The 27840-nt window shown below is 36.4% G+C and overlaps 1 protein-coding gene across 2 annotated transcripts in view; it reads right to left on the bottom strand.

Moving 5' to 3' along the window:
* Positions 1–27840, bottom strand: part of POLA1 (DNA polymerase alpha 1, catalytic subunit) — a 193260-nt gene that overhangs the window by 104178 nt on the left and 61242 nt on the right. For both annotated transcript variants that reach the window (XM_027688900.1, XM_027688901.1), the window contains exons 27-34: positions 21052–21084; positions 19388–19480; positions 15394–15599; positions 14007–14139; positions 12353–12484; positions 10239–10413; positions 2981–3162; positions 1137–1268 (exon numbers count right to left, since the gene is read on the bottom strand). In XM_027688900.1, coding sequence (XP_027544701.1) covers positions 1137–1268; positions 2981–3162; positions 10239–10413; positions 12353–12484; positions 14007–14139; positions 15394–15599; positions 19388–19480; positions 21052–21084 — 1086 coding nt within the window. The remainder of the gene's footprint in view (positions 1–1136; positions 1269–2980; positions 3163–10238; positions 10414–12352; positions 12485–14006; positions 14140–15393; positions 15600–19387; positions 19481–21051; positions 21085–27840) is intronic.

Raw genomic sequence — 27840 nt, 5'->3', positions numbered from 1 at the left:
TACACTTTGAGAAAAGAGCTTAGAAAACACCTACAATTGCAATAAGAACTAATACAGAAGAAAGATAACATAAAATGTACACTTAGTATTAAACCATAATGATAATTCTTAGCATTGTAGCTGCTCTCTGCAAAAGTATTCTGTGATACTTAAAACACACCACGAATTAGACATGTCATTCATGTAAAGGCCAAATTTTCAAAAACAATTTACTTTTTTGAGTATATCAAAAATTATGAGCACCCAAAGGTTATGATTGCCTTCAAAATTTATGTCTATCCTGCAGCTATGTAAACGTGCAATGCTGAAAAATGAAAATAAGCAAGCAAGCAATAGAATGAGATGATCTATGAAAATTTGACCAAAATAGCTAGCTGCCAAAATATGATGTTTCTAGCATATCAGAAATGCAAAACATACTGATATAATTTTAAAAGCACGGTGGGTTTTGTCCTACCCAGTCACCACTTTGGACAGTGGGAAGATAGGGATTTCAAATATTACACTTTTTTTACCCACAATGCCATACAAAGCCAACCACTAGCGCTGGCACTTGGGATTTCTTGCACCCCCTCCCCCAAAAAAGAGAATTACATCAAATTAATTAACTACCCATCTTTCTCCTCTTTTTTCCCTTCCCAATCATTATGAAGAAAGATTCATAGTATTTCCTTTCCTACTGTCCTTCAAAGATTTTTTACAGACCTACACTCGGTCTTCCTTTTCACAACATACATCAATTTGGGTTGGAGAAAGAGAATCGTATTTCAGTGACATGAGAAATTGGTATCTGTGTATGTGATAGGCTTCAGAAATTTTCCTAAAAGCATTATGATAATCAACTCTCTGCACTCTGGCTAAAAATCTGGAAAACAGAGAGCTACATCTATAACAATGTTGACACACACTGCTACAAAAATTTGAGTACATCTGACTATCTTGAGATTGAACTGAGAAAACAAACATTCTAAATTAATATTTGAAATCATAGATTGTTTTACTTTCATAAAGTTGGGGTTTGATGTTGCAAGCTACTACCTTATGCTATACAAAAACAAGTAACATGACAGTCACTAAAAATTCAACACTACTTCAAACACTCATTTCATATGGCAGAGTATTTTCTGAATACTTACATTATAGTATTTTCTAATGTGGCGTCTAATATCCAGCAGTAACTTGTTGCTCATTTGAACCACATAGTTGAAAGGAGGCTCTTCACATTCAGTCTTACTGCACCTTTGCAAGCTGGGTTCCATAAATCGTCCCTGAAATCAGAAGGGTAAAACCAGCATGCATCATTGCTACAGATGGTAGAAGTTACCACAGGAGTTTAGACAGTAATACTCTTAAAGGGCCTATAATACTTGGGCCTTCTTTCTTCCCATCACAGTTGGCCATACCCACATGAAGATATCTCTGACCTACAGTTTTCCCATTCTCATTCTCTTCTTACTGAAAGCTCTTTTGGAGAACACGCCACGAAGTTAGTAATTAAAAAAAAAAGATGTTGAGTAAAAAAAATTGATCTGTGGACAAATTATGCTCCCCCATCTCAGCCCAAGCAACACAGGTTTGTTGTTTTATCAGGGCCATCAAAGTTCTGCCCCAGACCACCGAACTGAACATTGAAATCAACTTTATAGATACAAATTACAATATTACCAACAGGGCTATAGAGACAAACCTCATTAAACAAGAATCTCGTGATCATCTTCTATTTTCTCTGAGTTCAAAGAGTAGTTTTGCACCATCTCATTCCCTTACTTTCAAAACCTTCTGAACATCTGACAATAAAACTTCAGAACCTGGATGTGTTGTGTGAATAACTGAAATTAAGTTACTGGAATTCTCACTAATATAAGAGCAACCTGATAGGCTGGACATTCACAAAACTTTCAGAAAACTTTCTTTCAAGGTAAGACTTGACTGTTGTGAGCCATCTTTGCTAAATGGCACCACCCACAACACTAAATAATTCCAGGTGGAATACAGAGGCCTTTTTTGGTTTGAATTCCGGATTTCTTTTGTTGTTTGGTGGTGGGGATGTTTTGGTTTTTTTTTAAGGACTCTGACATCCACTTCTCTCCAGTTAGCCCATCTGCAAGTTGTCAAGCCTACACGCAATTAACTGTCTTATTTACAGCTGCAGTGAACAAAAGTCAAGGATTCACAAAGTATCACTGGATTTGTATGTCTTTTCCTCTTACTTGCTTCCAAAGACTGCTTTATTTTGATTCAAAAAAATGCAAAACATCTGCTGTTTGTCCAAATTAACTTAAAATAATTACTTTTAATTTAGATAAAAGATTTATTTGCTTTCAGTTTCAAGGTTTTCAGTACTCTGAAGCTCACTAATTTGCCGATGACTAATACATACATAACATCGCTGTAGAGTTAAATACTTGGCCCTATTTCAAGTTGTGATCCAAGGTCAGAGATACATTTTTTGGCAGAACTTCTCAACAAGAATGCACCCCTATGACTTTTTATGTTCAGTTCACAAAGACAGAAGGAAAGATAACAGAAAAACCTCACTGTCAAGAAGGGAGGCGGGATGTAGCAAGATAAACACAAGTTTAAAGAACACTTTGTTCCAATTAATATGATTTAGGATAAGAAATCGCCATTGCTATATGAAAGTTTTATTATATAGAGAACTGGAAGTAACTAAGGTGTTAAGATAAGGATTCTTTTAAAAAGTTACAGCAACAATCGTTCATGACTGTGGACAAACAGATTAATGAAGCCAGATAATCTCACGTGTTCTGCTACACAACACAGCTGAAATGCAAAAATGGGAAAAATATTTCAGCACTATCCTATCAGCAAATATCTGTTTCAAAGCTATAAATAGCAGGACTGAAACAATATGGTATCTCCTCTTACATCATATGAATCCTATCTGAAAAGCTGTTCTCTCTACAAGTATTTTTTCTCCCTCACCGATGAACAGAAATAAAACAATAAAAAAACTAACCGAGCCATCAAAGACATTGTCATAAATATTTTCTGTTCCGCATTTGGGGCAGCAAAACTTGAATCTTTCACAATCTCTATATTTCTCCTCATCAGTGAGCTGAGCTGGGCCACCAACCAAGGCATCATTCTCCTCATCTTTATGGTAATGGTGATGGACTCTGAATTGGGAGGGATCCAGTCCTATTAATAAGAAACAAAAATTTCAAAAGACTAAGAGGTCAACCATGCAAGCAGGCTTATTTTTCATATGCTTGGTGAAGCAGATTCAAAAGAAAGTTACAAAATGTAAATTCAGAAGCTGAAAATCTCTCCTTAGCAAAACTTCCTCTATAAAACATAAATACATTCTACAATTTTTAACCATGAATAAAGGTTCACAAAACATGAAGAAAGCTTCTTACTTATCTTCTTACGCAAGATTGCTTTATAAATAAAACAAGACCACTGCATTATCATGGGAGTATGCAACAGAACATTTTGTTTCTGAGGAAACCACTCCTAGCAGATAGCTTTATTGTTATTTTCTTCTTAAGTTACACTGAAAATATTTCAATAAAAATGTGCATCATTATTAAGAAACAGTCTTTAAATCAAAACGGCACCATTAAAACCAAAAACAGAGAATAAAAACCCCATTAAAGAAACGCGGGTGCACTGCTATTACCAACTCCTTCAAGTCCGTGTACAACTGCCAACTCTGATTTCAATGCAGTGGTCGATTTCATTTTGGCTCAGTGGTTAACAGCATGTAGGTTTCAATCTAATGCAGTGGTTAAAATTCAGTAGCAGCATTTAAAACGGCAGCGCTGGAGACAAAGTGCTTTATTTTTGATTGCCAGGACTCGAGATTTTAAACAAATAAATACACAAAAAGATCCTAAAAATACTGATTCAACCACAAATAAGTAAATAAGCAAGTAAGCACGAAGTTCATTGCCCTAGGAATAAGACTGCCAAAGTAAACTTAATAAAAATCCACAGGTTTTGTCATCCTTTGTCATGTGCAACCTTTTAAAAGTCCATGCATCTCATTTACAGGGTTTTTTTTGTTAACTCTAGCAAATAGCACATGTTAGGAAAAAAATTAATCGAATGAGCATGTAGGAGACAACATTCAGAACACCATGGCTTACTTTATTATTAAGAAAATTAGAAAAGCACTTGAAAAAATATTTTTAACAGACATTAATTAGGCCAAGTAGCAGATTACTATGTATTAACCCATATCTCCTATAAAGTTCAGTAAAAAATAAAGTAATTCCTACAGAAAGTACAACAAAGATCAGAAATAGAAAGTAAAGCTTAACCTTACTATACTGTACCATGAGACTTACAGACAATTGAGAACAAGGTTGGGAACAACATTCAGTTAAACTAAACTACTATTGTACTTGTAAAACAGTTGTGTTTTACAGGCAGATACAATCTTTACATAAAAGATCTGATATGTCTGATTTAACTACCGCTATTCGGAATTTCTATTTTGCAGTCCTAAAACAAATTCAAGGACATGGAAAAATTCCATTGCCAAATAAGTTTATTTGGTTCTTGTTAGAATACGGGTTTCACTAATTTCAATTTTCCCAATTTTAATTTTATCAAAAGAGAAAAATGTCAATGCATAAGGGTAACAATTCACCTCCAAGAGGTTCTTAAACTTTTATTACAGTTCTCTATTACTCACTCAGCAAACAAAGCAAAAACCACTGTTAATAGCATATTTTACACTCTAACACATACAGTACGCATAAAAAAAATTATGAGAGTTTTTTTCTGTTTTTCTTCTTTTTTTTAAAATAATAAAAGGGTTGGTAATATATCTGTTGTTTTAGAAAACAAAAAGTATGTTCTGCAACACATAGGTAGTAGATAAAAGGTTTAGAAAGGAAACTTGATTTCAGGATTCAGATTTTGCAAAAAATACCTAACTATGCAGTAAGTTGGATCTAAGGTAGTAATGGTGAAGACAAACAAAAATTCTTGGTTTACTCTGAGTTCAGAAGTGGAATGAAAAAACATCATTGCAACTTTCTGATACAGATACCATTAAAGTTCAGCTAGAAATCTATGCTTGGTTGTTTCCCAAAAAGCAAATATGGAGCAGAAAAGTTCGCTATAAGATAAAAGAAGATAATTAAGGTCTTCAGACAACTGCAGTTTTCCAGTATTCAGTCAAAAACAGTGGTAGTAAATACACATCTCCTCATTTAGTAATAATTTAACAGAAAAAAAATTATTCATTGTAAGAATTTAAATCACACCTATCTCTGAACTTTCTTAGCTGTTTTGGCTGGAGAAAACAACAGGAAAAATATTGTGCTGAATTAAGCATACATCTAACTTTTGGTGTGCAAACAGCCACTGTGAAATAAAAGGGACTACAAATCAGGCTTTTAAAGAACATGCCTACTTTAATTATCTTGTGGAATTGGGACCTATTTTATCTATTATCTCCTTTCAGAAATAGTTAGTTGGTTCAATTAATCCATTTCAGCACACTAACTGGTATCCTCTCAGACCAGGTCACAGTGGTCATATTATTTTACTTGGTAAACAAAACAGGGGCTATCTGATGGGGTGAAGAGAAAAAAAATAATATCTGGTTTTGGTAATTTTTAAATTAATAGGATGAGACTAATCAGTGAACTTTGAACTCTTCTTTTTTTTCTTTTTTTTTTCCCCCTCCCATGACATCAAGAAAAAAATAAAAATCAAAAGGACTTTGACTTATTCTGACAGGAAAAAAAATCTTCAGGGCTATCATTAAATTACCTGCACTGCAGGTAAGCTTTCCAACCCCTCCAAAACTGCAAGGCTGGATGCAGGACAAAGCAATGCAACATCACAAACGTTGACAAAAGCACTGTGGCAAAAGTAAATAATCAAACTATGTTCCGGGACTTGATCCTGAACTATTTAATAGAGTTATTAAAACATTTACTAACTGGCAGCAAAGAAGGTTACTCAAGAACGTGAAAAAAGGTCAAACATTTTACTCAAGGCAGAATTTTAAACACAACATTTCTGCCGATCGGTCCCGCCTTTCCCCGCACTCCCTCGGGAACAGGCGCATCCCACGCCGGGCAGACGTGTGGCAGAGGCCGCTGGCCCCAGGGCTTTTTCCCTGGACGCCGCATTCCAGCCGCAGGTGCGCCGGGAAGCGCGGGAAGTTCCCGCCTGCACCTTTTCCCGATGGACATTTTGTGGGAGGCCGGGAAACGGCAGCCGGTGCTGCCACCCCGCGGCGAGCGCCGCGCACTGCGCCGGGCCGGGCCCGCCCGCGGGGGTTCGTGCTTTTATTCATTCACATTTTTATTGTTTCTTTTATTCATTCCGAGCACCCAGCGCGCTGTGGCAAGTCTCAGTTTCTGCACGGGTCTAGAGCATGTCAAGAGCATCCCGCTAGACCGCAAACAGAAAATTCACACGCTGTGGGATCTATCATCGTATGTCATGAAGTTTTGTCATGACTTTAATCTTAATTTCCCTCACTGTCCTTTCACTTCACTTCCTAACGTGAGGCTAACAGTAGGAAAGCCAGAACCTGACATAATTCCTGTGTGCCACAAGGAGAGTCCTGATTTCTGTCGGGAGAGTCAGTCTGAGTGACTGCTAAACACTACATTAAAGGCACCTATTAAATTACTCTCTAATAATAATAAGAAAAAAAAGACAATATTTTTAAGGTGGTGGTGGGTTTCCTTACAAGGAGCAGCTAACACACTGCGTGGAAGTAGGAACCAGCACTGGGAAGTACTCTCAATGACAAGCCTCATCATGACCCAGTAATGACTCCCTAGAATCAGACAGCCTTCCTAAGAAATACCCAAATGCCAAGCAATCTGCAGAGCACCTGTAAGGCAGCAGCACACACCTCTTTCAGAACACCATGGCACTGTCTAGGACAACAGTCATCAGCTTCCATCATTTGGGATAAATGATGTTATGCAGTAACAGCTACAAAAATACCATGGTTAAATGACTCTGCTTCCACCATGTTTAGATACTTGTGACAACACGGAAATAAGATGTGACTTTTCTTTGAGACAAGGAGCAGTAGTTGCGTATTAACAAAAACCCCCTTATTTTAAATACATTAAGAGAATTGGTCTGCTAATACAGTTTAAAAGCTATAGGTATTTTCAGCATGATGTAAGGTCTCCAAGCATTTAAGAAGATCAGATTTACTGAATGATGTAACTGATCAGATTGCACACTTTACTTAGTTTCAGAAACCCTGACAATCCTCATCTTGTCTTTGCTTTTCCTCAAGAACTTCAAGACAAAGAGAGTGAATGCAGAAGTAGGCCCATGAGGTTCTCATTTTTAGGAATAATGAATTTCCATTGCTCAAAGGCTAGGCAGACCTTCTACGACGTCCAAAAGCAGAAGAAAATTTTTAGCTGGATTCCACAATGAATAAATAATTTAAGGGGTTCTCTGCAACTTTTAGGTGTTGTTATTTGCTCCTGTTCTTCGGTGTCTGAAGTTGTTTAAAATAACTTGCTTTAAGCACAGGCAGAACAAGGAACTTTTCATCATTTTGATATGAGTCAAGCTTCCCAAGCAGAGCTCAGTTTTATCTACTTGGACTAACACATGTCAATGAAACATTCTCCTTAAAAACAGATCATGTTAAATGTGCAGCCAAGATCTTTTTCCTACAACCACTCTACGTAACACAATAAATCTGATCAGGTGAAGGAAGGCACACACAATGAGAATTCAACAAAGTTTTGGTCCACAGGTACAACACTAAGATATTCTCCAGAACATCATCTTTCTCCTTCAGACCAGAAAAATGTGCCCTTCTGCAGGAAGACAGGAGAAAAAACCAGGAATGTGGATGTGTAGCATGATGAAAACACTAAGCAAAAAAGCCCAACTTAGCATCACAGAACAATAAACAGTTTTCATATTGGCTTGTTTTAGCAAGCTGGACTCAAAGTATTCTTGTACCCTTTTGTATCTTGCAAAGGATTTTCAATTTCTTTGACACAAAACCACTTGACTATACTTCCATTACTGTTAAAAAAAAAAGCTGTAACATAACCTCAGCTTACAATGATTTATATGTGATTAAGCACTGTATATAAAAACCTAAGCAGAGCAGAAGTCCTGAAAAAGACCTGACTTCACTCTCAAGCTCAATTTAAGCATTCCCGAGAAAACAAAGCTCAGAGAAGGTGATAACATTTTTGCTGCACAGCAAGGTCAAACTGAACACACTTCAGATCTAAGACTGGAATAGATACATACAGGTTTTCAGATGGACAATTGTGGACTATCAATAAACTCTCAGCTGCATGATGCTATTATAGACCGTAAAAGAAATTTTCATCTGGAGCACACTATAGTGCAAAAAGCAGCATAGGCGTTTGCAAATAGTAGGTGCTATCAAGTGGCACACAGTTCTTAAGATCTGTGTAGTTAATTTAGGAGTCTGAAGAGAGCCAGTCTTTTTTGAAAATCCAACCTGTTGTGAATAAGGAACAACTCTGAATTTGATCTTAACTCTACAAGACTAACAATCATTGTCAAATAAACTTAGCTAGCTTCAGAAATCTTTCCTATCTTTTACCTAAATGAAATACAAGTTTGCTGCCTTTTTTAAACTGCTTCACCCTAACCAAGAGTGCCTGACCTTTTCAGTCAGGCATACCACACAGTTGACTCCAACATCAAGGGAAAGGCCTCGTATACCAAGGCCTCGTCACATAACAAACAGGATGGTTTGTATGGTCAGCCTGCATGTGTGAAGCAGAGTTGACACCTCCTAAAAGCACAAGAGCTGTTGAGGACACATTGCATCACCAAATGCCTCCAAGAAATACCTTTGCTGACTCCCAGAAAAAAAGCAAAATTTCTGTCCTCCCCTCCCGCTCCATCCCCGACAACACAGAAATGGACATGGAAAAAAGCTGCATGTTACACAGATTGTCTTGGGAGATTAAGAATCTTTCATGGTTCTACATCACCCTTCCTGAGAAGCAACAAGGCAGGAATTTACTTGCACGCAATCTGCAAGCTAATCCACTGTTAGTAAGGGAGCTACAGAGATGCCATGACCCAAGTGAATGGTCCTGAAGGCAATACGTTTAAAGAGACCAAATCCTGGATCTTGGCCATTACCTAAACACGAAATGCTGAGGACTAGCTCTTCCTTTGAGCATTCCAATATTGCAAACAAAATAATTTCTGCAGGTCTGAAATTCCTGTAGACACGGGCATAGTATAAATAATTCATTAAACACACAGTGCAACTCTCTAAGAAGTTTCCTTGTGGGAGAAGACAGTCTTGTCAAGAATTCGGCAGCCAGCAAAATTAACAACTTTTCCCATGTCCTTGAGTAACAGTTTTAAAAATAATGAATTAGATGTGGGATACAAATCACAAAATTTCTGTTTATCGAGGAGATCAACCACGTCTGTTGGTGAAGCACTTTTAGAAAGGAAACAACACTTAAAGGATTACACACACAGCACTGTATTTTCATGGAAAGAGACTCAATAGAACTGCAAACAAATTTTCAAACTTTCAATCTCTCTAGGTAAGAAGCCTAGGGAATAGAGAAGAAAGAGGCCATCAGAGTTGGGCAGAAAAATCTCTAATCCTAATTATTAGACATCCTTTTAAAAGGAAAACCTAGTCTAACAAGAGCAATTCCCTTTTGCTCATTTGAATAAAATCCGTGGGTCACTAACATTACTCACACTTTTTTTACAGCACCTCTTTTTTGGGACCACTTACTTCCTTCCTATGGAGCAGTTAAGACTGTTACTAAGGTTTCATGTTTTACCCACCAGGTCAGTTCTAACAAACAAGACTTCACTTATACCCTACTAAAAATTTATATTCTTTCATTATAACTATGGCTACTTTTTCCCAGGGAAGACGACAGCATTTCTGTCTGCAAAAATGCTAGTTCTGGATGCACACTCCAGAACTCCTTCATTAACTTAAGAAAATCTCAAAGACGTGCAATAGTACTGTCATTTATGAACAGTAAATTTTTGCAACAAGAATTATAAGATTGAGTTCATGTTAATGAGCACCTTCTGAAAAACCGCTATTCTGCAGACACCACAGAAATACACTCACAGTCCACACTGCTTTCTATGGGGTGTGTAATACAAGCTATTGTTCAATGTAAAAAAAACTGATCTGGGGAAGTATTTATGTTGAGAAACATACATTAAAACTTGTTACTTTGACTCTTGCAATTCTTTAAATAAACTGAATTTACGATACTTACCTAACCATGTTGCAATAAGAACAGAATCAATTCCTTCTATGGGCTCACATATTCTAGCAACTACTGGATGTATTTGTTGCGACAGGTAGTACTGAGTATCAATAGTAAGATTTTCTTGCTTTTTTAACTGTTCTGGAGCATATGCTCGCTGGCTGGCACTGAGATCTGATCCATCCTAAGACAGGAGACACATACAAAACAAAGTGTGAAAATAAGCCTATACAGAGGATTATGCTTCAAATATTACGCATTATTTTAATGCAAAATTGTTACACAATCATTCTCTTTTGATTGATTTATTATGCATCCAATGCAAATCCAGCAGTAGTAAAAAAAAACTGCATTGCTGATGCTGGCATCAACTAGCAAGTTCAAGAATGCAAAACCAGCTTGTATTATTGCAGCCTACACGTGCAAATCAGTACAAGCAGACAGAGTAAACAGTCCCATCTGTCAATTCTGAAATGCACAATGAAAACACATTGTAACCATCAGCCCAGTTAAAAATACACGGAGGGCAAGCATTTTGGATTCACTTTGTACTAAACTAGAATTATCATTTTGCACAACAAGCAAATTCTAAGTCATGGATATTAAAACTATCTCTATTTTGCTAGGAAATTTATATTCTTTGATCCTATAAAAAACAAATAAAATAAATGGTCAAAGAACGAACAGTCATTCATTGGCATGCAAATAAATAACAGAGGCAGTAGGGTTGATTTGGAAAAGTAAATTCTAAAATACTCAGAAATACTGAAAGAAATGCATGGTGACATATCAAGACAAGAGAGAAACACCGCTCAGAGGTTAAAGTATACATTACATTCCTCTCTGATTTGAAAGAGGAGGATAAGGAGAAAATAATTCAATTTGGGAAGGCAATAATTAAATTGAAAACAGTATTCATGGAGGAATTAGGTATCAACTCTAAGAAGACAGTATTCTGGAAAATATAACTCATTTAGTCTGTAGAATTGTATTCCCAGTCCCCAACTGCACTAGGAAATTTCATTTTTAATGTGTGTCAAAAATCTTAGAGCAGAACTTAAAGTAGTATTTTAGCAAGCATTCCATAACAGAAGTAAACCTTTATGGGGATGGGGCAGGGCAGGGGGAAGTACCACAACTTTTTTTTTTTTGGTAAGTACAGTCCCTTTTTTCTCTTTTTTCAGCAAAATAAAACTAATGCATTAACACTTGACACCTTCATTTTTTCATTTAAGACAAGCTACTGGTTTCAATAGGGTCAGCAACCATGGACTGAAAACCCATCACTAATAAAGACAGACTGCAAGCCATTCGTCCCTCCTACTCCTTTCACACAACTTAGTATTCAGAACAAAATTAATTTAGGACTATTCAGCTCATCCAGCTGCTTTGCAAAAATAATTACAATGCAATTCCTTCAGCTCCCTTCTTTCAACAAGTATATTCTTCTCTCGTATTGTGCCACTGCTCAGCCGCAACCACAGCCCAACTCTCATAAGTCTTGGCAGCTTTGCCCTGCCAGGCTAGGAACTTTCCATTAAGTCAAAATACAGCATCTTACAGCTTTTAAACAGCACAAGAACTGAAATAGTGGTCCACCTAATTCAACCTACACTTTCTTTTTCATTAGCAAAACTAAAGTGGAGTGTATATTTGTGAGATAATTATAAGCGTTTATAGGATAAACATCTGAAACCAGAAAGTTGCTCAAATTCCTCAGTCTATACATAGAGCTAGTGCCAGACTCAATGACTATCAATTGAAGACACAGGTTAAGACTGGAAATAACAACGACACTATTTAACCACCACCACCATTTAGCTTTCCAAGTTTTCCAAGAATTTCCACAATTTTCTTCTGCTTAAAACAAAGACTGGATATTTTCCTTAAAGTAAGTTCTAGTTCCAAACATGAATGAATTCAGGGAAATAGTTGGATGAGCTGAGTTTATCCCAATGGCTCTACAGAACTAAATTTAGTACAGAAAACCGACTATTTTAAAGTATAACATAACCTCACCACAAAGAAATGCCAAAACATATTTTTCCAGGAGCTGAATTGGTTTTCTTTGCCATAACTCAAAACAATACCTAGTATTTAGCTATAGAGAAGGACATTTTTACCTGACAAATGATATATGACACTGTGTCTCCTGCCTTCACCTTTCGGCCTCCTTGAGAGTTTATCCACATGGCAACATGCACATGTGGCAAGCTTTTTTTGTCAGGATAATCCTGTGGATCTTTTGTCAATGCCTAAAATATCAAAGGAAAAAACAGAAACATAACTATGAGAAAAGTATTTTACTTCAGCGATGGACGACTCAGAACTTTAAAAGACAAGATTACATAGCAGCTATCTTCATCCGTCTATTATTTACAAGTATATCTCCAACGCAAAGAAAGTAAGATGAAAAACCTGTAATAAATGTATTTTCCATACATTAAGCCCTAGGTACCAGTGCTTCAAACTTTATAAATGTTACTATTAATAAGAGGATGTTTTTAAATTACTGTCTGAAAAATGCATTAGAGTTCAAAACAGTTACAATCATAATGCAGTTGTTTTAAAATTAAACTAAATTGAAGATGAAAATATTATGCAAAATACAAAAACAGAGCCAGAGATTACCCTCTTACTCCTGCACCAGTTAAGGTCACAAAGTAAATCTGAATATAAAATAGATAAGTGTACTTAACAAGCCCTGCAGCAAGAAGATAAAACTGAATTTAAATATTTCCATGTGTCTTGTACTACTGAGATTCCCCAAAGAGTTTTTCCTTTAAATAAAATAAAGTGCTACATTTAAATATTTGCTGTCATCCTAATTCTTAGAAACAACGTTTGACTTAACAGTTAAATACATTCTTCTAAAGTAGTAAAACAGAAGAACTTCAAGCATTTAAAGTGAAAGTTTTGCTAAATGTATATCTTTTACTAGGACATTAGGTGCTCTTGGAATATTTCCATCAGAACATTCTTTTTTTTAAGTCAACCATAAAACCCAGTGATTTCTCTACACTCATATGACAATCTGAACACATTTCTTAACTGATTAACACAGTCTTACAGAGCAGACAGATGCCCGGCTGGCAAAAGAGAAACTTTGGACGGAGCTTGTTTGGGAAATCTCTTCTATGAGAAGCATAGAGGGGCATGTAATATCCAATCCATTAGTTAAACACCCTCCTAGCGGGGAAAGGGAGGCTTTCAAAGTTAGAAATACACATTTTATCATCAAAGATTCACAAAAATAAACCAAACCCACAATGCTGTTGCTAAAACTCCCGTAGATAAAGCAGAGTATTTTACTTCTTGTTGCAGGGAATTCAATCCTAAAATGACTACTAGCTTTCTTCCACAGAGCTTTCTAGGGAAATAAACTAATAATAGTAAGCTTTCAAGAGGGTTTTCTAGAAAACAGAACATTTGAATCTTTTCCATTGAATTCTTTAGTTTATGTATTTTAAACCTGAAATATAAAGTAACAACTGAGGAGAAAAACTCCTGATAGCATGAGCTATCATGCCTATCTGTAAGTGCAGAATGAGTGTAGTATGGGACAAGACACAAAGATGTTATTCTGGGATCTCCAGTGCCAGCAGGTAATTTTTTCCTCATATTGCAGAATTTTGCAGTATGTCCCATGATATTCAGTACCTAATAAAACTGCTATTTCACAGCATCATAATGATTAAAAATATTTTTATCAGCAGTCAATATATTCAGGAACAGTAAAGTTCTTCTGAGACAGAAAAAAGCTGAGAGATCATTTACCTTGTTTATTTCAAACTGATTTACTGGGATCTGACCACTGATCACATTTTCTCCAATTTCTATCAGTCGCCTTTGAATATTTTCCACAATTATGTCTCGGGGCTGATCAGAAAGAATCTGACCAATTACATAGCTGTAAAACAGTCCAGAAATTAAGAAAAGCTTAAGACATGCAAAGCAAAACCATTACAATAGACACAATCCTCTCTTCCCCTGGGTTATCCCTAGAAATTAAAGAGGCTGAGGATGAAGTCTGATGCAAAATTTATAGAAATTTGCCAGGATATTTCATGCCGTGTTTTATTTATTTACTTATTTTACTAAAAGCAAATTATTGCAAATAGTTCTAATGCTAAATAGTGATTTGGAATTGAGTGCAAGTGGTTTCTATTTTCTGCTCCCTTATCACATTGCCATTTATTATTCCATAGCAGGTATCCTAAGATGGGGGAGAAGAGAATATATCAAGTAAGCGAAGTCTTGCCTATTTCTGTAAAATGTGGTTGGAAGATCTGCCAGCTGCAGAAGAGTTAGTCACTAAAGAACACTCTCAAACATTTGTATAGCTTTAATTACTAATACATTCCTAACTTGGAAAAATTTGCTTCTATTATGATGCATCTTTTCTTAGAAAATGCAAGTCTTAAGAACAGTAAGCAAGTGTGTGGTGTATTTTCACAGATGTAAAAAAGTACTCATTTTTGAATCCATTTGGGCCATGAGTTATTTAAGTTACGTTTTCAAGAGGCAGTATACAATATGAGTCAGCACCCAGAAGACTACCTCTCCACTCACTCCAATTTTCTTTCTACAGTGCTAAATGCATTACTTCTATTGAATTCAAGCATGAAAATGCCTTGTGCAATGACACTTAACAAACAATCAATCCAGTATCTGTAACAAGTATCAGAAGAGTCTCCTTCGAAAAATGGAAGAGAAGCAGTCTTGGGGAAAGGGATCACCTCCTCAGGCTGCACCCAGCGCACTTCCAGCCTTATTAGAGGATGCTGAAAGAGGTGACCACCAAATCTTTACCCATCTTTGAAACAAAAAAAAAAAAAAATCTGACCTAGAACCTATGACTCCAAACCATTTTCACAAGATTTCAGCTCTGTTTTTTTAAACAGTATACACAAAATTACAACAACTCAAAAGCACAGCTTCCACAGAAGATGCAAAACCAGATAGTGAAATCAGAGACATTTGGACTTGCACATGTATAACCTGATACCAATCAAAACGTAATGTTTACCATCTCCTACAAAAATCAGCCAAGAAGTACTAACGCTGATGTCAGTTACCAATCTGTGCCATGTGGTATCAAACATTTACAAACCACATACTGTTTAAAACGGAGCAAAGAGGACAATGCCACAAAGAAACTCACTTTCCAGTCTCTTTTGCAAGATCACACCAATCTCTTCGGACTATATCCAATCCTTTCAGTTCTTGTTTAGTTACATATTTCCCATCTCCTGTTGGTTCCACAGTCAGAGCAGCGTACTTCTTCTTCTTTAACAATAGCAAGGACTTAAAAATTCCATCGATATCAATTTCCAACAATTTGTAGAGCTTGTTCACTTCACTTTTGATCTGCGAATGCATCAACATTAAAACCAAATGCAACAACTTAGTAACTATGGACAAATTTAACTTCCATCTCTAAGTGCGTTATTCTTAAGTTTTAAAACAAGTAACATTACACACTGTGTGTTTGCATACAGATTTTAAATACTGGTCAGATATCACAAATTAATTAAGTACACAGTAGTAACTATGAGCTACTATTAAAATTAGGGTTCATCTATCACTTTCTTCAGGATTTACAGCTTGGTACAGCTACCTCCTCAATAAAATTAAGCAAGGCAGAGAAACATGGGACTGAATGTGACCTTGCAGATAACTGACTCCAGCCTGTTTTACTAGAACAGCTACTCCACCTAGGTCTCTCACATAAATTAAGCAAACAAGGGACTACACAGCAGAGATCTACCTACTAGCAAAAGACAAGAGATGGTCACTTAGACAGAAAATGGAAATAGCTTTATAAAAAAGGTGCCTTGCAAAGGCACCATTTTTTTTCTTCCCACCCTCACCCTAAACCAGGGAGGGGAGGAAGAACTATAACTGCAGACCAGAGCTCTGTGTGTGCGTGTTCAGGAAATAATAATGGCCAGTCTTCGCGAACGAAGATTTTGGGGAAAGGTCTTTTACCTTTCCAGCCTGCGCAATGGATTTTTTAGGTGAGACACAGCCTGCGCTGAACTGAGCCCACCCTTTAATCCTAAGGTTCAACTGCCGGGGCCAAGCAAGCTTGGACAATGGCAGTGAGGTCCTCAGGACGTAGGTTTGTTTAGAGTGACCTTCTCATAGATGGATGGCCTCACAGGGCTAACGAGCTACCATCTGCCCGGGGGACTTGGGATTCGAACCCGTGGTCGCAGCAGTGAGAGTCCTGCATGCTAACCACTAGGCCACCAGGGGTCCCCGTGTTCAGGAAAAACCTGCACAAAAAGACAAGTGTTTAATTTTTACCCTTCTCCACAATATGCCTGCTTTTTCTATAGTCTGATTTCCTTGAGATGAAAAGGTGCCATTTTTCTACACCCAGGTTGTGTTTTATTCACATACAAAAGTTCCAAATGGCACTTGCTGTGTTGTCTTAATATAGTACCAAGTATCAAGTGGCTTCACATCTCTTACCTCTGTTCTAAGGGGACAGAATTGCAACAGCTTAAAACAGCTCATGTACCTTCAGCAGTAAACTTTGGTTCCAGTACACGTTCACCCACCTACTGGCTCAGCTAAAAGTTTCCCACTTGCATTTTTATTTCTTTGTGTTTTTACTTTATGTTTTTCTACAGAATATCTACACATGTCAGATGTCCTGTTCTGTAGTCACATTCTACTCTTCACTTCTTTCCTCTACAACTTACTTTCCCTCTTGATTTTCAGTATCTCCCTATCCACTCTCGCTTCATTATTTCCAGTTCTCTTGTCGCAGACCAGCAACTATGAACTTTCCTTTTCTCACATCTCACTGAAGTTTTATATAGGTTCAAGTTCTTTTGCCATCTAAAATATACCCTCATTAAACACAGCACCTTCAGCATAACATCTCACTGGTTTTCCATCTAGCTTTGGGCCCAGGTTACCAGTTTTAACCAAAACTTTCCTTACAAATTTTCCATGTATTTGCACACAAATATGTGTACTTAATTATTCCCAGGTCTCTATTTTTCCTATTGCAGGAATCATCATTACTTTGTTATCCCTTGTATATTTATAAGTTTTGAAGGATATCATGAGGCAAAAACATTTTGCCAAGAGGTTCATCTTTTCTTTGTTAAAACAGTCAATTCCTTTGAATATTCTTCTGTGATTTTTAAAGTATTTTCAAGTATTTTTTTTTTACATCATAATAATCAAGTGCTCAAACACCAGCAACATTGCAGTATGGAATGTACTGGCAAATCTGATTCACAAGAATACAGTAAAAACAAGAAACATAAAATTCTGCTGCGTAATAACTAAAATGGGCATGGAGATAATGGAAGGTTAAGGACAGGAGTGAACACAACCAGAAACCTGTGAGAAAGCATGTGAGAGAATTTTCTCCAATGGAAAACCAAAATTAATCTCTTGGAGGAATGCCTTATCCCTGAAGATAACCTATAAATTCACATTTTAATCAGAACAGAGGTATATTCACTAACTGCTCTCACCATAATTGTTTGCATTAAACTTGTGTGCTTTCCATACAGTCCACTAATAGGCAAAAGTATAACTGAACATGAAATTTTGGGAAAGAAATTATTATGCAGTGAAACAGTGACATTTCTTAGTGTTCCTCATCAACAAGGACAATTCTTTATCCTGATTTTTTTATATGAATTATGCAAAATGAGAAAAATATAAATGATAAAAGTGTTTGCAAAAAACAAGTAAATAAATATTGCTTCCTTGAGGAATAAACAAACAAGAAACATGAAACAAGACAGATACGAATCACTTTTTTATGACACAGAAAGAATATTGAGAGCCATAACTCTCACAATTGTGATTCTAGATTTAAGTGTGCTTCTTTACAGACATAAGTTTATTCATTTTTAAAGTTTTTGTATTTTGTACTTGATTTTAATCAAAACATATATTTGTCCATTTTTTAAATTAAAAAAACCCCAACTGATACATAATACAAAAGTACAATTGATAATAAAGGCCTAAGATTTCATTTTTAAGAGGAATCATTAAGCAGGTGACAAGTTCAAAAAATTATCTATCTTCTCAGCAAACCTGACTCTAAGACAGAAATATTTAATATATTGTGCTGATCCTGTCAGACTTCATAACAATTATTATTATTTAACTGATCCTCTCCAACGTTTAGCCAGCAAATGGGAGTACAGGGACAAAAATCAAACCAGAATGAAACCACACACACACACACACACACACACAACTAGAGTAAGATTCAACTTTCTTATACACTACTGTATATACATTTAAAATTATCTATAGTCTTGCATGTGGCAAACAAAAAAGAGAGATTGCTTTCTTCCATGCCATCAGTCCTCCTGCTACTTGGTTATCAAGACATCAAAATCTTTCAATTTTCTGTGCTCCTGAATGCATCTAATTCTCAATGTACCAACTAGCATGAAGGTAGAAATAGTCTAAAAAACCCTAGAATCACTCTTGCCTTAAAATTACAGGACTTTTATTTAATACTATACTGAATAAAGCCTCTATGTTTCCTTTGGTCTTTTAGAGTTTTCGTAGCTCTCATTTTCATCACAATTTCTTCCATCTTTCAACTTCACTTACATCTTCTCTTCAAAAAGGTCTGAAACATTTCTCGCTTCTCTTACAAAATTTCTGAGACCCAAAAAACTTCCACATCATCAATTGCCAACTGCTAATCAGAGAGATCTCTTCTGTATTTGGTATACCTTGGAAATTAATATTTGAATTTACCACTGGAATTCTGATGGCACATTGAATGTAACAGAAATTACATAACTAAAGAAAAGTGAGAGACATCCCTTGTGAAAAAAAGTCAAAACTGTTCACATTGTACCTAGAATTAATGTGGAGGAGGAACTGTACCTTATATTTTGGCTTTCCAAATATTGAGATAATCTCCTGCTAACTTAGGATTGGTAAAAAAAGCTCGTTATGCAATGAAATGTTTCATTTAATTTAATCACTTTTAAAAATGCACAGAATAGCTGAAAAAGAGCACTCTGAGATTTTACTACTTTATAGATTCCACACATTGTCAAGTTCTTCCTTGTGGCCTATTCTCTGCTTATGCCATGGAGTCCTCTCTTAATACCATCTGCTCCACTCAGCACAACAACAGAAAAAAATTCCCTTACCTTATTCCCCAGCTTGAAGACCTCATCCAAATTGGTACTATTAGTGTTTATCATAATGGAATCTGTGTCTCCATAAATCACCTCAAGGTTCATCTAAATGAAACAAATTGCTTTGAAAAACAAAACATAACTACTACATCTTTTTTAAGTCTCACACTATTTTCAAGATTCAAAAATATCATTATCTATATACTATCCCTTAAATACCAAAAAGCCAGAAAAACATAAAATAAATTTTTACTGATAAGTCTGTATACTTCATTAAAACATATTTGTATTTAAAAAAAATAAAGAAACTGAAAGCACTGACGTTTAAAAAAAACCCCACTGCTCAGTTGTGTACATAATAGAAGCAGGTAATATCTTACTAAATGAATACTAAAAAAAAAAAGTCAGTGAACAAGTCTGATCTCGAGAAACAGCAGGAACTCTAATCAAAAATAACTTTGGACTGCTAGGATACAAGAAGATCACTTCGGCTCAGACACTGCTGGACAAATTCACACAAGGCATTTAGCCAAAGTGCTTGAAAGACAATACCACAGTCAGGTATCTTATCCCACCTGCAGCCATCACAATAGTATTGGGGGAAAAAAAACTCACAGAAAAGAAAAAATACTTAGATACTCTATTTCAAATAAATCTAGTGAAAGTATTGGCTAGTGGGTAACAACAACTGAGAATACCACAGCACTGTCCAGATTAGGCTGCTCTTCTTTACACTTTTGCAGATCATGAATGTGGTTTCATATTTCCATCTTCCCACCTTCATCTTATAACTTCTGCTGTAATCTAATTATCTGTATTAGTCCTCCCCTGGGCAGCAGATCTTTCAGGGAACATGGCACTCCTTTTGGATAAGGATCTAGCTACTATGACTCACGAGTTTTATGTTGCCAGATTGAACTACTGAACAATTACACGTGGAGATCAATCCAAACACTTACTCAGTTCCTCCTCTCTGACTGACACTTTGTCCTTCACATCATCTCTCATTCTGATCCATCTAACAATTCAAATGACCCACTTGGAAAAGGCTGTGTTCAAACACCAGCCAGACTTCCATAATACTCCGGGATAAAGGAGCAAACTCGAGACAAATTGAGGCACATAAAAAAGCCTGAGGTACATATGAAAGGCCTAGCAAGAAAAAAAGAAGAGGAAAACCTGCCAACACCAGTAAATTTCACCAAAAAACCCAGGCAGATGAATCTAATTACATAATATTAACTTAAAAAAATAACAAAACCCAATGTCTTCAGTGATAGAAAATCAATGCAGCTGTAAAAACTGCAGCATGGCTATGTCCATGTTAAACTCCATATAGTCAAAAAAACACCCTGTGATAGAGTTTAAAGGATGCCAAAAAATAAACCATAATAAACCACTAGAATGCATGGTGTAACAGGTCTATGAGTAAACTCTAATTAGCACTGTTGCTAATTTGCTTGAAACAGTCACGCATAGGCTTCAAGCAGGGGCCAGATCATATCTGTGGTAGGAAAAGAAAAAAGCTATAATCCATTACGAAGGATTACATTTGTAAACCAGGCATCCTAAGAAGTGATTTCAGGTCTGTTTGGGTTACAGTTCTCCTAGAATAAAAAAATTTCACCAGGTGTGCTCTTTAAGGGTTGTTGTTTAATGAAAATGCTCAGCATTACCTTCTGCACCATCTCCTTGGTATGCATCAAAATCTGAAATAAAAAAAAATTATCAAAGATTAGCGTATGATATAATTACAGGCTAACACATGCAAACATATCCATTAGGTTGCTAACTCCAAATGCTCTCACCTTTCAAAACAAAGCAAACCACCTCTCTCCTGGCAACACACAGTCACCTCAATACTCCTATTACATGAGTAAATTCTCATTTGACCTTGTATTAATGCTATTATTAACTCCCCTAAAACAAGATTAAAACAAATCTCAAAATTGCATGTGCACACACACATTCTACCTTAGGAAAAAACGAACACTGAATCAAATGGCTCAAATAAAACCTAATCAGCAAGGGCCAGAATTAAGTCTGTTTCAGTAATTTAGGCCAGTTGTCGCCCTCATATCCATCATCTTATCTCTGAATGTCATTAAATTTTTTCCCAAAAACATCCTGTCTTATTCAGTACAGCCTGGATAGTGCTCACTTAACAAGACTTAGTCAAAAGGTTGATTACCCTTGTCATGATCTCAAAATGGGTCATCAAAAAGCAAACCCCCTCATGGAAACCAGAACTGGGACAAGGAGCTGGGATAAAGATAGGATACAGATGTTGAATCAATGGGCAAATCCGTGTGTAACTAAGCTTGTTCCTCAGCCAAGAGTTCATCCCAAGTTCCCCAAATGCTCTGAATAGCATCTCTTTGAACCTTAGAAATAGCTATAGAGACCTCATATGAGTAGGCTCCTGCTTCCATCTCCAGTACTGGTCAGTACAGTGGAGAGGCGTGGGAGAGCATATCACTTGAAGCCACAGGTACAGCTGTAGCACAGGAAAGTAAAACCAGCTTGATGAAAAAAATGTGTAGTTGCTGCAGCAGGAAGGGCTTGGTGAATCTCACGTAGCTGCACAAGAACCAACATCTTGGTCCATTCCTTCAGTCACTTGGCCATGGTTCCACTGTATTACCCATTTCCTTCTTGTCAACATCCTGGTGCTCTGGCACACAGCTCCAGATTCCAGTTCCCTGGTTTCAGTCCTTTCCATTGTCACTCAGCATAAACCTCAGTTCTTCTTCCGTTAACCCTGCTACTCATATATATTTATATTATAAATTTTCTTAAAGAGGATTACTCTGAACCACGTGTTATGTTACAGCAATGACAGACCAGAGTCTATTAGGTGAACCCAAACAATTTGGAACTATAAATTTAGTCAGGCACCACACTATTTCAACAGCTTATATTAAATTTAGCAACCTAGTCTCAGTTTTACTATTTTTCACATGTTAAATTGCAATACTCCTTGGCTGTATTTGCCAAAAGGTGGAATTATGACTTTTAGTCAAGAAGCCTGTGACAGGGAGCTAAGCAGTAGAAATTAGCAGGGGTGAGGCAAGAAAAAGGACTAACAGGCAAGAGCTGGCCATGCTCAGTGGGAGTAAGACCACTTCAGGGAAATCTCATGACTGTCATAAGGTCATAAGGAGTCTAAAATGAAGCCAAGAATCTTGACTGTTGTGATACCGACTACAGCTTTCACAGCAAGCAATTCTGAAACAGAGTGAAATGTCCACCTCTACATAACAGTACAAAACCAAGATGACAACATCGTGATTCCTTTAATATGGTAAGTTTCTTTAATATTTCTGAACCTTCACACAACCAGAGTGATGCATACTGTATGATGTATGATGTTTTTTCAGTTTGTTTTACATTATGCACTGAAAGCTATATTCCCTTCACGTCATTTAAGGTCAGGTTCAGTTCCAAACTACAATGTAACTTTGACACAGCTGACTCATAAGGCATGCCCCTATCAGGGTTATTCCCCAAGCACATATGGATACCCACAGTTTTACGCTCTCTGGATCAAGTTTAAAACACCCAGTTGGTTTAACGACCATCCACTGATGCTGCAAACTAGATACTTGGACAATGTGATGCCCGAACTCTGCTGAAAATGCAAAGAACTCAGCTGGCCTCAATCTTCTATACAGACAAAGAAGAACAGGAAAATGCTGAGCCTCAGCTGCGGATTCATGCCAGGTTGTAGGTGCTCAGACACACCTGATTCCATTTTAATCCGAAGCTTAAAAAAGGTACTCCACTCCTATTCATCTCCTAGTGAGTGATTCAGACAGCACAGCCCCACCACCTTTCCATGGAGCTTTGAAATTATTCTAAAGACATATCACTGGCATCAAATTTTGTATAAAGTAATCAAAACTGCAACATATTCACCACCCCATAACCCCTTCTCTCACTTATTAGCTAACTCCTACAGAGAAAGGTTATACCTCTCTCTTAGTAGTCCAAAAGCAAACAGAAGTCCCTAAAACAAAATTTTAAAATTGGACAGGAATTAAGAGATTATATTGAAAAGAAAAGAAAGCCTACCATTTTCCCCTTGATAATCTCTGGCCTTTTCTATTTCATTCTCTGAAATAATGCTATCTACTAATAATGAGAAAGATAACTTGTTTTTTTAAAGGAATACACCCTACTAAAAAATATTTCAACTGTGCAAAAACCATTTCTCAGTTGTCCCTGAGGACAGCAGTGGGTGTAGGTAATCACAACAAGAGGGTCACAGACGAGTAAGCTTCATCAAGTGACTGGCATATGCTAGTGCTACCAGTCTGACAGGAGATCACTTGTAAGTGCCAACAGCTACAAAACAGAAGGTTATAAAGTATTGCTAAATTCATTAATAAGGCAGTCAGTAGTTATGTGATTTCACAGCAACACCTGCATATTTATCTTCTCATTACCAATTGGATGATGGAATTTTTTTCAAGCACATTTCAAAAATCTGCCAACTTCAAGTGTAGAAAAAAAAATAAACTTTGTAGTTAATTTTTCCCTTAACAAAGTACAGCTGTTGAGAATAATTGTTCAAGATCTTACCCTGTAATGTCAACTGCAGCAGAACAAAGAGTATTTAATTAGCAAATCTATCCAGTAATTCAACACCTATTATATAAAATGCCTTCGTGATTTTATTCAGGATAATTTGCTAAGAGGGTTATTACTGACATTCAGATGAAATTTAAAATTCCTACGCAAGTCGAGTCATAATAGCAGTAATGATCCCCCCAATCAGGAGATACTGTGTCACACAAGGTTCTTTAGCAATGCAGCAGCCCATTTCCTGACTTCTTAATTCCTGGGCTCAGCTCAGTGAGAGCCCTTCATGCCAATATTTCAGTCAGCAATACATCCTTAATGGGACTCTATTAAAATACCTAGAATAAAAAAAGGCCTTTTTTTTTTTTTTTTTGTTAAAAAGAATGACAGCCCTGATATCATATCAATCCTTGGCGGTTTCTCAGAAATGCACAACACAGGAAGGGAGGCTGGGAAGACAGAAGAAAGGAGAGAATAAGAAAAATGGTATTGGGTAGTTTCCTTTTGCAAATAATATTGCACTGCTTATGAGAGCTGGATTGTCTCCTATTGCAGACAATCCAAGTAGGAAGAATTAATTGCCTGGCAACCCATCTGTACAGCCATGCCCCCCTCCCCCCAGCAAACATATACTTCTAAAAACCCATGAACTTCTCAGCACAGTGAACATCTGTGAAATTCTATTTTAACTTTTTTCCTTGTAAAAGCAAGACTAGCAACACACATTCTCTCACCCATGAACTGCAATTCAATATAAACTGAAGGATTGTAATTGCAGACAAGCAATCATCAAACAGCAAAATTTGCTGTCCTAATCCCACTCCAACTCACTAATTACTTAATTAAATGACGTTGTGATTTAAGACAGGGAATGATTAAAAATAAATACATATACAAAGAACAGCTTTATTATTATCCATTACATCAAATATTTTTAAAGATTCCTTATTTAAAAACCACTAAAGAGTACCTTCTGAGAACAGGATGCTTCTGTGGGAACAAGCTAATATACCAAAGTTAAAAACCAATGAGACGGGACACAAAACTAATATGCTGATGCAAAGATTTCTCTTGAAAACATTTTCTGTGGATTCCTGGGGTTGCAGACATGAAGGAACAGAAAGGGAGACTTAAGAGCAGACTGAAAAGACTGAGCAGAATCATTACAAAAACATTTTACCAGAGACGCATCCCGCCCCAAAAATAAAGGCTTCACTTTGTTCAAGGAGAAAAGCCAGCAGTCTTAAGGCATTGGCAAAAACTGTATTTTTGAAGACTACCTGTAGTTATCTACAGTAGACCCAATACATTTTTCCACCTCATTTGTTTACTTGTGCAATTATATAGTAAAAAAATAAATCTGTCATCTGCTCTAGTAATTCATATTAGCTAGTCCTTCCCATGACACAGAGGAATAAATGGGCTGGAAAAACTGTGTTCCAGTAACACCACTCACTAATCTACCTAAGAAGTATTTCTGAACCTCTGTATTTTTGCAACATATTCATTAGATTTGCTAGGATTTTGTGTTAAGTAGCCTCTAGGACTGATAAACCACAGCCACAGGATGCTGCAAAAAGATTTTATTAAGGAGGATTTTCAATATAGGTTTCTATCACTGGACAGAAAGGCACATATGCCCCAAGCATAAGTGAAAGAAAGATGGAGGCCTTGTTTGCCACAAAGAATGAAGAATCACAATATAGCCTTTGTATCAGACAATGGACTTGATTTAGAAAAGTTTGAGTGATCAGATTAAAGTAGTTAATAAATAAGTTTGTTTCAAAGAGCTTTTACTGAATATCTGCTGTACTTCGACAAGGCATTCAAAGTTACATTTTTCCAAAATGTACACTCTCAGGAAACATTAACAGCATCACAAATACACCCCATGCTGCCAAAATTTCCCCTTCTGTGTTGTTTTAGGGGTTGGTTTGGCTTTGTTTTTCTTCAGAAATGCTGCAATTGACAGCCAGTGATCCAACACAGCTTCTGGATATAAAATCACATTGGATGGAGCCCCAAAACCAAAGGGGGAATAATTCCAAGAGCTGAAGCAGTGTACACAAAGATCCAGTGAAACATGTTTATATGCCAACAAAAAAGTAGAATCTTTTGCCTCACAAACAACAGAAAACACACAAAAAAAGGCAGCAATAGAAATGTGCTCAACACAACAAAAATCTTGTGTACCTTTGTCACATTTTGACAAGGAATGCAAAGATGACAGTAAAGCACTGAAGATGACACTGTGAATCAAATTAAAACTTGAAGACAATATTCCCTTGGTGCCAGAAACAATCATATCTTTAAAATTCTACAGTACCTCTATTTCAAGTATTTGTGGTGAGTTTTGCTGAAAAGAACAGGAAAACCAGAATTAATTCCTTACTAAGTTGTAAAATTATCATTTATTCTACACAATATATTACAAACCATGTTATACTAAAGTAAATTTTGCCTATTTTGGAAAGGATTATTTTGTTATTAGGACAAAAGAAAGAATAATGAAACATACTCTTAACAGCACTGAACAAAATTAAAAAAAAAAAAGCCAAACAAATACACACACACAACAACTTGTGTGTTGGAAGTGATTTAAAAATCTTGGAAACAGAGAAACAGAGTGCTCAACAAGGAAGTTGAACACTTGAGTGCATAGAAGGCAACTGACCCGGTTCTGACCCCACTTCCCAGAAGTGTTCTATGTTCCCAGAAGCAGCAAGAATACAATGTCTGTGTGGATAACTAGCTGTGAAAAAATGTCAGTACGGCACAGGCATCTCCCAACCCTCCAGAGAAACCAAACACCCCAACCACTGACAGTTCCTAGGGAAGCACCAGGGCTCACCCTGGTGCCCACTCATGACAGTATTTTCTTTCTAACTAATTCAAAAACTAAACTCCTAAAACAAGTGAAGGAACAGGGAAATTTTTTCCATGTTTCACTTCATGAGAAAACAAGATCCACAACATCTGAAACCCCTTGAAGAATGTGGTACTCAAACCAATTTCAGCTCATTAACTTCTGCAATTTTTTTTTTATTCCAAGCCATTAAATAAATCCATGGTTGATGAACATTTTGAAGTTAACTATAAGATGCAAAGGTAGCTTTGCATAATAAGACAACTGCAACTGTATCAAGAGCTAACTGTTAAATCACAAACCACAAGTAAATCCACTAATAAGGAAAATATGACAAGCATCATTTACTATTTCCTAATAAAACCAAAACATGTGTTATTAAATATTTAAATACATACAGACAAGCATATCCTCTTTAGACAAAACATCAGCATTTGTTTCAGTGAAATGAACAAACATTTAGACAGGAAAGCTTTGCTTTGTTTCCCCAACTGAACATGTTTAACACATTCAACAAAAGATATTCAGTCTTTCACTAGAAAAAATGAAATTACAAGAACAGTAAATAATTGAAATTAATTACTTATAAACCAAGGTTTCCTGTTTGGTGAGACAAGTTAGAACCCAATCAAGGTTTAAACCAGAGCACATAGACCTGCCTCTGAATAACAGCAAACTCTATTCCCAAGTAGGGAAGGATAACCATACCATCCTCCAGATCAGGTTTAAAACTACAGTTTTAAAAGTTATCTTTCAAATATATAATCATGTCTCTCAATCTTGAAGTGACAAAATTTAAGTACTGTCCCATCTCCAAGAAAAGTTACTCTCTTAGCCATATAATTAGAAGTCCTAGAAAAATCAGTGGGTATGTCTTAGAATCAGTAAAGACAGTTTTTCAAAAGCATCAAGTATGTCTATAAACCTGAAAAAGAAATAAAACTAATAGTCTAAAAACTGAAATATTTTTAAGCAGTAGATAAACTCAGTGCACTATCCAAGATGATGACAAACT

Source organism: Neopelma chrysocephalum, unplaced genomic scaffold (genome assembly GCF_003984885.1).
Source record: "Neopelma chrysocephalum unplaced genomic scaffold, ASM398488v2 Primary Assembly neopelma1_76, whole genome shotgun sequence".
In the NCBI taxonomy this organism is placed as follows: Eukaryota; Metazoa; Chordata; class Aves; order Passeriformes; family Pipridae; genus Neopelma; species Neopelma chrysocephalum.
The sequence above is the reverse complement of the archived record's forward strand: the minus strand, read 5'-3'. Positions and strand labels throughout refer to the sequence as shown.